We start from the raw sequence: 12307 nt of genomic DNA, 5'->3' as shown, positions 1-12307 counted from the left end.
TAATAATTTGGTTAATTTATAATTTTGGTAATTTGTAATTTTGGTAATTTATAATTTGTGGTTGTTTTTTTAACAATTTGGTTAATCAGTACAATTATTCACGAATAGTATTTGAAGAACATATATTGTATGAAAGTTGAGGAGTGATGTTGTGCGTTTGGGTTGTAATTTTGTTTTATTAAAATTATAATTAATTTCTGTAGTAGGTACATATTGGCTGTAAAAACGGGTAATTGATTTCTAATTTAATCCAACTGAAAATTGAATTAGTTCCTTTCTAACATAAATTATTTTGCTTAAAACAAAAACAAATTGATAAATATTTTTCCTTTTTTCTTTTTATTTTGTTATGTTTTTAATTCAAATTTTTTCCAACCATTACGCTTATCGTTTTGAAGTGTAGGAGATAGAATAAGTAATTGTGATTTTCTCCTAAAGTTGCTTGACTTGATCCAAAAATGGAACGTATGCAGGAAGGTGTGGTGAACACTTGCACAAGATTCAAGCGGTTCTACCTCAAGAACACGGGTCATCGCAGGAAGATCAAGCTCCGGGTTCAAGGGAAATTGGACACCCCTCTCTGCCGTCTATTCCACATTTGGGGTGACCGGAACAATGTGGACCCGACTGAGTTAATTTTCTATCATGAAGACACCGTGTTGTGCACCCCCAAGACGATCAGGGACTCTGAAATCAAAAATGGAGACAAGGTCATTGTGGCCCCTAACGGCCAGCCATGACTTATGTTCTGAGAAGGCCTGATGTTGGAGAGATCTGCTGTTTGGAGGGTTCAATTATCTTTTGGGATTTCAATGGAGTCAGATGTAGATGAACGTATTGCAACACCACGCCTTTTGTTTGTAAGATAGTTAAGCATGCATCGCTCTACTTTTAGTGGTTGGACAATTTAAAAACGTTGCTATCATTGTAATATTTTGTGGCTACAAAATCTGAACTCCTCGTTTATTATCATTTGTGAGACTTATTATGGGTTGAACAACGCTATTTGTGATGTAAATTTTTAGGCCCGTTAATACCGTAGTTGATCAACAATATAAACAACAAACCCATTCTAAAGGCCTGAAATGATTAGATTTGGGTAAGCAGTTGTTAAGTTATGGGTCAATAATTACAAATATGTGGGCCAAAGCAGTTGTTAAGATTTGGGTCAATATTTGTAAATATTTGGGCCATTATTAATAGGGTTTTTAAACATGCAAACCCGAAAGCCCATCAGTGCAAGTTTAAGGTTTAATTCTAAAAAATGACTTAGTAAGGCCTAAGGCCCAATCTAGTAAGGCCTAAGGCCCAATCATATCTATGGCGAGTATAAGTGTTGGTGGAAGTATAATTACTAAGTCAGGTGCTGGAAGAAGTGAATTAGGTTAATTTATGTAAGTATATCAAAGTAGACGATCAATTATCCTAATTAACTTGTAAGTATAGGTTAATGTATGTAAGTATATCAAAGTAGACGATCAATCATCCTAATTATCTTGTTTAATTTCTTTTACATATGGAAAAGTGCAGACGAAGATGGCTTAAAGCGATTGACATACAAACGACAAATCCTAATGCTAAACTTGCAGAGACAGTGTCATTAATAAAGGACAAACAAATAACTACACTGGTTTATACAAGTATGGTGTATACAAGTATATAGCTATAGCATGGCAGTCTCATCTTTATTGCAACACTTCCCATTCCCATAATCCCATGTAAATTGCAACACTATCATTAATAACTCTCCATCACCCAAAATGCTACAGTTTGAACCGAACGAAGGGAGTATCTGCCCTATCCTAATTCCTAAATAAATTACAAACATGGGATAGTTTATCATCATTTGCTCACCCAGAATAAATAAAAAAAAATAAGTACAACGCATGCTCCAATTCATTTGTCAAATAATCTTTATTGCAGCTAAGTCAACAAGATAGCATGCTTAAAACTGAATTCGTAGTAATCGAAAAACCTTCAGTCAGCTATAACCATACAATGAACAGAACATCATTCAAGAATTCTCATTTCAGCATCAAAAATTGAAAACACTAACCCATGAAATTAACCCACATTTTTAAAAATCTACCAACATTCTACAAATAAAATGTAACAGTAATCACACAAACAAAGAGGCAAATTCAACAAAAGAAGAATGTTTGCAAATTGAATATCAACCCACAAAATATATAGGCATTCTGAAAGGCTAACTGTGGGTTTGAACTAAACATGTAACTCAAAACCATGTTCAGAATGGATTACATACACGGATAATCTTTGTCCAAGGTTCAAAAGAAGCGGTGTTGCATCTACTATCATCTAACCATCAGTGGCCACCTAAAAGGTTTCTGAAGGACCAGATCCCCATTCAACCCCATTGCGCTGTGCAAATTCATCAAGCACACCAACATCTGCAACATAGTCATAGTAGTTCTCAATTGTATTTTGGAGCTGAACGCCTTGTGGATTTTTCCTCTTAGCCTAGGTCAGAGAGCCAAAAAACGAATCAAAACATCACATACTTCATCAACAGAAACAGAAACAACAAATAGACAGAGACACTTTACCGGTAATTTTGCAGGAGGTTGTTGCACGGTTTCACCTTTTTTCCCTCTACTCTTTTTGTATCCAGTCTCCGCAAGTGATTTATGCCTATACACCTTTGGCCGTCCCCGCGGTTTTTTACGGCTAACCGGATCTTTCACCGGGGCAGGTGCCACATCAACTCCAGTAGGTTTTGATATCGACACAGGAGTTAGGCATGATTCAGGGTTGTTTGAACATATCTCAGATGGAGGCAAAAGGGTTCTTGGGAGAGTGGGTAGTAGCGGTTGGTTTTCCAAGAACTTTGCTCTACTTTGTTTGACATCCAAGGAAAGAGATTGTAGAAAATTTAATACAAGATCAAGTGTATCCTTGTCATCAGCAGATGCTGCGACTTCACAAATTGGCTCAAACTCCCCCATCAGTTTCCTATAAGTCTGGACAGAATAATCTGTATTAGGATCGTGATAGGCGACCTTTACCCTGGTATGCTTTCGAGGGACATCTTTGCGCCACCTGTCGAGTACATACTTTGAAGGAATTTCAGACACCCGATTTTGGTCATAAACCCGAATGATATGACGGCAAAGAATACCAAAGGTTTCGAACTTGCAGCAATCACAGGACACGTCCTTCGTAACTGTGTTGTAAAGGACACAATAGAATCGTCTCCTGTCAGTTATCTCTTCTTCGCTCTTCCCTTCTGGGATGATCCAAACCCGATCTTCCAGTAGGTATTGAATCATGTTCCCTTCAAGCACACGCTCCTCCCTCCCAGAGCAATGCATAAGTCTACAACACTCTATTTGAATCTCCTGGAATTTGGTGTCGGTGTAGATGTCCCGAAAGAATTTTTCTACAAAAAACCCACTCACGAGCCGCCTCAAATATTTGCCACAGCGAGCATCCGCATCAGTTTCAGCTTTAACACGCCTTCCCATTGCCCTAGTGTACTTATCTGGGAATTCGTAAAGCTTTGTCTTCCTATTCACAAACCCGTCAAAGAAACTATTTATGCTTTCGACCCTCTGTGTTGTCTTCATCCCGGCCCAGAAGTGTTCTTTCATAAAAGCTGGGACCCACATGTGTCGTTCCTCAAACAAATCAGCTAACCAGTCATTATCCTCCAGTTCAAAATGCTTGATAAAGTCTATCCAACGACGCTCAAACTCAGCAACTGTAAAGCTCTCATACACAAGAGCCTTTAGAGGGCTCTTAAAGTCATGGTAGCTGCATCAATTACAAAACTTGTTACTCACTTGATAGTTGTCTAATCCTACCAGGTAAACAAACACAAAAAAAAACTTCCTCACAATTACACATAAGGTTGAAAAAAACATATCTAATGCAGGTCATTCCACAGCTACATACTACGACAGATCTGCATTTAATGATGATGTATCTAAAAAATGTACAAGTTTATTATCATGAAAAAGTTACAAGTACATATCTTAAATAGCATAAAAATTAAATTACATGACTTGAAAATGTAAACCTCTGTTTTTGAGGGATGACAAATATGCAAATGACACTGAATATTTATATTTTACAAAATGCACATAATCAAGACATAGGGTAAAGTTTAGCTGTAATGACTTCAGTACACACCAGTGATCACACCACAGAACAATAGTCAGAGGTATATGTCATAACTTACATCAAGTTAGAACAACCTTTACACAGCAGCAACAAGCTATGCGTTATATAATTGCAGCGGTAAGAACAAATATAATTGCATTTTCCAAGTTAACACAGCAGCAATCAGCAAAACAGCAGCAGAGAACTTACTGTTCACATTTTCCAAGCTTATCCGGGATTTTCTTCATTATGTGCCAAATGCACCAACGATGTCGAGCATTCGGCATTACTTGAGCTAAAGGCTTGCGCATAGCAGCTGCTTGATCTGTCAAAATTGCCCCGGGTTGTTTATTGCCCATACAAGAAAGCCATTGCCTAAATACCCAACCGAATGTGTCACAATCTTCATGTGATACAAGGGCGCAGCCCAACAATATAGACTGGCCATGGTGGTTAACCCCTACGAAGTTGGCAAAGGGTAGGGCGTACGAATTTGTTAGATAAGTTGCATCAAAACAAACAACATCCCCAAAATCTTCGTATGCCACCCTACTTCGGGCATCCACCCACAATACATCCTTGAGTCGGCCCTCTTCATCTAAGCGGTGTGCATGATAGAAGTTCTGATTATCCTCTTGCATACGATCAAAATATGCCATCATTGCAGCCGCATCACCACCTTCCATTTTCAGCCGTTTTTCCTTAGATACTTCATGCTCAAGGTCCTTAACACTAGGAAGGTTATCATCCCCGGTCTCCATAGCCATACACCCATGAATTTGCCTTACAGTGACACCTTCTTCATAGAAATTCAAAAGTTTCTTCTTCACATTTGACGTGTAATTCTTCATTCGATATTCCTTAACCAACTTAGCATCACTCGGCTTAGGGGGTGTGGTTATCATGCTCATTTTGCAATTTCCTAATAACCCACAGCCCATCACTATCAACCCCGGCATATAACATGGCACCACACTCGCATTTCTTGGAGGTCCTTTTCGCCCGCTGCATGATATCTTCCCCTATTTCACCGTTAACAATCCCTCCCGTGCCACATAATTCCATTAGCTTTGCCCTTTTCTTGGCCTCCCTCCTTGCCCTCATATCAGGTGGACCCCAACACTCACACCTCCAGGTGGCCCCTCTTCGCTCCTTGTCCTTCTTCGAAAATGATGATGCAACACGGGTAACCCCAAAACCTTTCTGCTGAGCATACTCTTTGTAGTAGCTTTCTACATCTTTAAAGGATTTGAAGACCATCCCTAACCTAGGTGACTCAACAGAAATGTACATGCAAACCTGATTTGTTGATACAATGGTCTCCACCGTTTCAATAGTTTTAATCGGTGACAGGGCAGCTAGTCTCTCAGCTGAGTTGGGAATCTTCAGTGACATACAGTTCAGAGAAGGAAGACCATCAGGCTCACCTCCAGAAGAAATCACTTGCCCCCCACCATCACTATATGCTATGCCAACAGGCTCACCCATTTCACCAGATTCAAAACCACAATCCATAATAGCACCTGCAATATGTTCCCTCATTTTGCATCATACATCAGTAGTGAAGTTCCCTAAAATTAGACTCCTAAAACCAGCAATATACAGACATCTATAGTCAACATGATAGGGGTAATAACACTACAGACCCACCTAAACAAGAGAAAATACCACATAATTCCAGCACTGACTAAAGGATTCATAAACATACAAATGACTACTCATGCCAGAAGCAATCAACAGCACCAAGGAAAACAACTAGCAGGAATCTCCTCCAATCAATAATACCAACCAATCAACAAAATCAAGAACAGAACTTGCAGCAATCCTCACTTACATAGTTCCTGTTACTAATTCATAATTCCATTTCCTATTTCATATAAAAAACAAACTAAATTTTACATTACACAATTAACATCACACCAACAGTATCCAAGTACACACTTTTCTTCACCAATTGCGTTACCCCATCTCAACAATTGCAAAAATCAAATGAAATCCAATTATTTTAGAAAACTACAAATTCAATTTTGCAATTATACAGGATAAAATTCAATACAATCAACTACATTATAAATTAAATCCTAAAAATGCAATATCCCACCTCATCGAATGCAAAATTTAAAAAGAATTGATTGATTAGCAAATACTAGGGTTTTCAAGCTATAGAGTTTACCAGTCAGCTGGAGCTTCAGAACACCAAGAACGCACTTTCAGGTTGGGTTGAGAACTCCACTCATCAAATTCGTAAGTCGCTCACTCATGCGCTGAGACAAAGGGAGTACCAGCTCGAAAAAGGAAAAATGGAGAAGAGGTCGAAGAAGGGGAAGATTGCTGAAGCTCTTCTCCAGATTACTCGATAACGGGTTCTTTTGATTCCCAAGTGTCAAGACAAAACGGGATTGAAATTCAGCGTTAACTTTGGACTAACAACGCAAGTTTTCTGCCATGTCAGCTTCAAACACCAAAAACATTAAAATATTGCGAGTTGTTCCAATAATAACGAGAATGCCATCCTATTAACATATAACGTTAATATGTAAATATTAACTGGGGGAAGCTCCGAATTTTGGATCATCAAATACGCCCGTCAGACAAGGAGAAAATCAATTACGGACTAAAGAAATTTCAAAATTCTCCACAATTGACAAATTGACAATAGTGGGAGCAGATCAGGAGAGTGGCAGAGTCAGTCAGCATTGTGATCTCATCTCTCTCACCGCTCTTGTTTCTTTCCTCCCATCTTCCCCGACAAAAAAGGGTGTAAAAGTCTAAACTTTGAAATCAGATGTATAAAAAAATGGGCAAAAAACTCCCACATTTCATTCCTTCTTCCTATTAAAAATCACCTGAAAATACAAACACAGTAAACCCAGAAAACTGTGAAAATCTCAGAACAATAACAATGGTGATCAAAGCAGAAAGCCTAACATTAATACTAGTAAATTTAGCAGGAATAATGGAGAAAGCAGACGAATCAATTTTACCTGGGGTTTACAAAGAAGTTGGTGAAGCTCTTCATGCTGATCCCACTAAATTAGGGTCACTCACTCTCCTTAGATCCATTGTTCAATCTGCTTGTTACCCACTTGCTGTTTATCTCTCTGCACGGCATAACCGTGCCCATGTTATTGCTCTTGGTGCTTTTCTTTGGGCTGCTGCTACTTTTCTTGTTGCCATCTCTTCCACTTTCTTTCAGGTAGTTTTTCTAATCTTTGATCTTAATTGGGTTTTGTTTGTTTTGGTAGAATTCTAATTTAATTTGTTTTAGTTGTTGTTGTTTAACTTGTTTTGAGTTTGATCATTTGTTGATTTTATGGTTGTAGTATATTTGGGCTGATTTTGAAGAATTGGACTGCAATTGGGGATTGAATTAGGTGAATATTGCAATTTTACACCCATGTTTGGTTTTGTTGAATGAAATGGTTTTGCATGTGTAGGTTGATTCATTTCTGGAACAAAATGAAATAGTTATTGATCAACTTCATATTAGGGAAATCTTCGTCTTTTGGATTTTGATGGACTCAATTAAATGTCTTGATGAACTGATCTTCACTTTGTTGTTGTTTTTGTGGAGAGGAAAATTGGAATGAACGCTGGCCTATTAGATTAAGTATGGAAGTAGCATGTTATTAGAAGTTTAGGTTTATGAATTAGGGGTATCGATTCCTTACCCCGTTGTAAGTGAGAGTCTTGTTGGAGTTTCTTTTCTAATGGTGTTGTATGCATTCATCTTGAATTTCTGGAACAGAATTAGGCTGTTAGTGTTTGATGTTCTCCATATAGTATTATAGTTTGCTACTATGCAGTAGACTTTGTGTGTCTGCAATTGAACAACTGTCAACCTAAATAGGGAACAAGAATAGAGGTAGCTACAGAAGAGCTATAACTATATTAAGCTAAGAGATGGTGCTTCTCTAGGAGCTTCGAGAGTTATATATCTAAGACGGTTGTTCAAATGATTATTTTTGTGCCATTACTCTGAACTTAAAACTGACAGCCCATTTGGTAAGCTGTAAGCAGTCTTAAATTGCAGAAATGGTAATAATTTGTGAGTAATTTTGCAAGGATATTCTGTGCTGATTACCATATCAGTGAAATTCATCTTCGAACATGTGTTTTTGTTTACAAATCTCCATTTCCCCACAATACCACTGCTAAAGTGGCAATGTAAAGGATGATAGTGAAAATTTATGGGAAAAAAATGATGTATTTGAGGTGGGATTAGCAATTTAGCATTACCTAACTTGTTCACAAATTTACTTTACCAACACCACCATTTATTACCACTTATCAAACAGGCCATGTGGATACAAGTATATATAAATTTCTTACTATTTTGTGAACTAGTTAGAGAACTTTAGGCAGAATATATATTCTAAATCTTTTATGGCAAGTTTTGTTGAACATATCTGTCCTGTTATTTCATTAAGTATATACTCTTAAAGGAGAACCAAAGTTGCAGTAGTATCAAGAATCTAATGCACCAGTTTCTTGATTTCATTCTGAAGCTGGAAAGTAAAAGGTGGCTGAAGTTTATGCGTAACAATTCCATCTGTTTGTACAAAGTTTCTCTTTGGTGGGTGTGGGTGTGGGTGGGGTGGGGGTGGGGGGGGGGGGGGTGGAGTTGAATCCAATATTCCAACCAGTTATAGTTTCTAGGGGTTCAGAATTTGTATGCATGTGAAATGAGGGTGCTGGGGTCATGTGCTATTTTCTCTGAAATGACTCGGACAGTCAGCATAAAATTGGTTGGCTAATGAAAGGAACATTTTAGGTTTTTAGATGTCATAATTTCATTCCTTTATTCCTTGGTGGAGAAATATTGGTAGTCTAGGAAGGTATGTAGAAAATTTCAACCGAATAGCTAAAAAGCAATGATCTTTGGCCTATAACCTAGATGAAAGAGATATGTTAAATGAGAGGGGTAGAGGGCAATGAAACACGCAAGAGATGTTTGTCATCAAAATGGAAGAGGACTGCTGGAATATTGAAGGAGGGGATTGAACATTAGGAAAGTAAAAGCAGCAATCTTATTGGGTACAGAATACAGAGTGAAAGGAGAGTTGGTACATTAGGATTGACAGAATGGAGCTAGCAAAAAATGTAGATTACCCAGTAGATTTTCAAGTTAATGGCCGCATGCACAACTTTGACATTCACCATTGCCCCATTTACAACTACTTTCAGTATGGTTGGCTGTTGCTTAAGAACAGCTGTTGGCCTTTAGTCTTAGCATTTCTGTCATGGTGTACGCCTATTGTATGAAATGTCTGATCAATTGTCTAGAAGAATGTGGATTTACAGTTCTTGCTCATAAATTGTGACCTTATTGTTGTAGTCTTTGCTCAGCAGCTGCTACATATTTCTAGTAAATTTGCAATTTAATGTGCATTTCAGGTTGGAGGAGATTAACTTTTTAACTATTCAGAATATGTCAAATGAATTTTATGCATAGGTGGCAGTTTCAAGAGCTCTAAATGGGATAGGACTTGCGATTGTTGCTCCTGCTATTCAATCCCTTGTAGCTGACTCAACAGATGCCAGTAATCGAGGAACAGCATTTGGGTGGCTGCAGCTGACATCCAATCTTGGCTCAGTTGTGGGTGGGCTGTGTTCAGTTTTGATTGCTCCAGTAACAGTGATGGGAATTCCAGGTTGGAGAATATCATTCCATCTTGTTGGAATAATCAGTGTAATCGTGGGAATTTTAGTTCGTTTATATGCCAAAGATCCACATTTCTCTGATGACAGTACTTCAGTGAAGGCCAATGGATCATTTTCTTCACAGGTGAAAGAATTAGTCGATGAAGCAAAATCGGTTATTAAAATTCCATCTTTCCAGATTATCGTGTCCCAGGGTGTCATGGGTTCTTTCCCTTGGTCAGCTTTGTCATTTGCAGCCATGTGGTTGGAACTCACTGGTTTTTCTCACACAGAGACAGCAATTTTTGTTGGGCTATTTACTGTTGCTAGTTCAATAGGGGGGCTGTTTGGTGGTTGGCTGGGCGACAAATTGTCAAGGCGTTTACCTAATGCTGGAAGGATAATATTAGCACAGATAAGCTCTGGGTCAGCAATCCCTCTAACAGGTCTACTTCTGTTGGTTTTACCTGATGATCCTTCTACTGCTATGGCACATGGCTTCCTCATGTTTATCACTGGGTTTTTCATATCCTGGAATGCTCCTGCCACTAACAAGTAAGTCTTGGAGAACCATCCTTTTCATTTTCCTTAGTTGGGAGCACATTCTTATGGTTTTACACTTTCCAGACTTTAATAGGAGGAAGCATTGCCTATGCTTGAGGCTATTATAATGCAATATGGTTTATTATGTTGCGTGCCGCATAACATACAGTTCATATACTAAAAAAGGCCTCTTGATGGAGGATGTTGCTGTGTCATGAACTTCATTAAAGGTTGATTGCAATTAAATATTCTCTTATAAGTGCACTTGTCATCGATTAATTTGTCAAAGAAGTGGAACAAAGAAAATTTAACACAGATAAACCCATGATTGGTGGTCCAAGTGTATTACTAACAATCTACAGAGATAATACGTGTATATTTTTAAGAGTTGGCTCAACAGTCAACAGCCTATATAGGGTACTGTCATTTCTGAGGTAATCAAGTGAGATTAGCGATAGTATTTTCGGCAGGAATACCTATCAACTGTAGCCTCAAAGACTATTGTTTTTTTAAACTTTCATAACCTAGTTCATCTTTGTTTATTTTTATGCTGTGGTATTGTTGCCTGATACCCTGCATCTTTGTTAACTAAGTTGACCATTGGATTGTTTTGTTTTCTTTGTGGGTTTATTTTTATGTGTTATATTCTCTCTCAAAAAAGAGAATGTTTTTATTTAAGATTTTAAATGCTGTGTGCAGTCCAATATTTGCAGAAATTGTTCCTGAAAAATCAAGAACAAGCATCTATGCATTGGATCGATCATTTGAGTCAATACTTTCATCCTTTGCACCGCCTGTTGTTGGCATATTGGCTCAGCATGTCTATGGTTACAAGCCCGTTTCTAAAGGATCCTCTATCAAAGAAGAAATAGCAACAGATCGAGCAAATGCTGCATCATTAGCCAGCGCTCTTTATGTTGCAATAGCTATTCCAATATCCATGTGCTGTATTATCTACTCATTCTTGTATTGCACATACCCAAGAGATAAGGAGCGTGCCCAAATGCAGGCTTTAGTAGAGTCTGAGATGCAGCAACTGGAGGCTGATAACCTGATTGAAGGGCAATACACTTTGGCAGAAATATCGAAATCTGAAGAGTTGCTTTTCGAGGATGGAAGCGTTGAGATGGATTACAAAGTGGGAGATGGTGATGCAAGAGTGTTGCTTCACCATCGATAGCTGATGTCGTCTAGGATGATGATGCTTTATAATGTAATGTAACTTTAGGAGACAAAAATGTCTGATATTTTTGAAGCTTACACTCTACTCTCATGGTACAAATTTTTTTCATGAAAGGTTAGGATATTTTGAGTTGCAACGCAAAAAGAAAACATGTAAAGAACCAACTGTAATTTTGTCAATGTACAGAATAGGATTTGTCACCTTATTTGCTATAAATTTCTGTTCGTGTTAATTTAGGTCATGTAATATCGATAACAATTCAGATTTGTGTCTGCTAATTTAGATTGGTTGATTGGATATGGGTCACTCTTGTCTAAGTCTATAATGTACCTTATATTTGCTGCATCAAAACTTCTGCAGGAACAGCAATGTATGATGTCCAATTCTATGAGTAGTATTTTTTCATTAGATTTTTACCTGGTGCTGTATGTATGCTTTACCATTGATCAGTACTTTCGAGATATCTAACCTCTATTTCAAGTATTGACAGGACCGGCTTTCAAATTGGAGGTACCTTATCAAATGTTCAACAGGACATGGAAACAGGAAACAGCATATATAGACAAAGGTAAGGAAAGATCATGCCATTTACAACAACTTTGCTTTTTTGAGGAAAAACCTTATAATCTGCAATCTGCATGCCTGCTAATTCAGCTCAGATACTGTTTGCATTTGTCTAAGAGATCTAATTGTGATGAACGTTTTCTGCTCGACTGTTTTGGGTATCTAGCGAAGAGTAGAAGGCGTTCTTAGGGCGTTAAGGGCTATGGTAAACATCTGTTCAGTCAGAAACTAGGAGTTTCTTCATCATCTAGT

The 12307-nt window shown here is 37.9% G+C and overlaps 1 protein-coding gene and 1 pseudogene across 2 annotated transcripts; one reads left to right on the top strand and one right to left on the bottom strand.

Annotated features, from left to right (window-relative positions):
- Positions 1 to 1925: 1925 nt before the first annotated feature.
- LOC145614155 (protein FAR1-RELATED SEQUENCE 6-like) lies at positions 1926 to 6636 on the bottom strand (annotated as a pseudogene). Its single transcript, XR_014107065.1, has 4 exons — positions 6296 to 6636; positions 4333 to 5645; positions 2568 to 3774; positions 1926 to 2481 (listed from the first exon to the last, which is right to left on the bottom strand). The product of XR_014107065.1 is annotated as a protein FAR1-RELATED SEQUENCE 6-like (transcript).
- An 89-nt stretch (positions 6637 to 6725) lies between these two features.
- Positions 6726 to 11788, top strand: LOC145614156 (uncharacterized). Its single transcript, XM_081669160.1, has 3 exons — positions 6726 to 7318; positions 9578 to 10320; positions 11008 to 11788. Exons 1-3 carry the CDS (start codon positions 7025 to 7027, stop codon positions 11486 to 11488), a joined length of 1518 nt encoding a protein of 505 aa, XP_081525286.1. The 5' UTR covers positions 6726 to 7024; the 3' UTR covers positions 11489 to 11788.
- The last annotated feature ends 519 nt before the right edge of the window (positions 11789 to 12307 follow it).

This window comes from Chenopodium album, chromosome 25 (genome assembly GCF_948465745.1).
Source record: "Chenopodium album chromosome 25, dcCheAlbu1.1, whole genome shotgun sequence".
Taxonomy (NCBI): domain Eukaryota; kingdom Viridiplantae; phylum Streptophyta; class Magnoliopsida; order Caryophyllales; family Amaranthaceae; genus Chenopodium; species Chenopodium album.
This window is presented reverse-complemented; position numbering and strand designations above follow the sequence as displayed.

What these genes read in the sequence shown, in the direction of transcription:
- LOC145614156 (XM_081669160.1), top strand. Translation starts at nt 7,025, where the DNA reads ATGGTGATCAAAGCAGAAAGCCTAACATTAATACTAGTAAATTTAGCA. An exon ending in TCTCTTCCACTTTCTTTCAG is followed by an intron (nt 7,319 to 9,577) that starts GTAGTTTTTCTA and finishes TTTTATGCATAG; the next exon opens with GTGGCAGTTTCAAGAGCTCT. An exon ending in AATGCTCCTGCCACTAACAA is followed by an intron (nt 10,321 to 11,007) that starts GTAAGTCTTGGA and finishes TGCTGTGTGCAG; the next exon opens with TCCAATATTTGCAGAAATTG.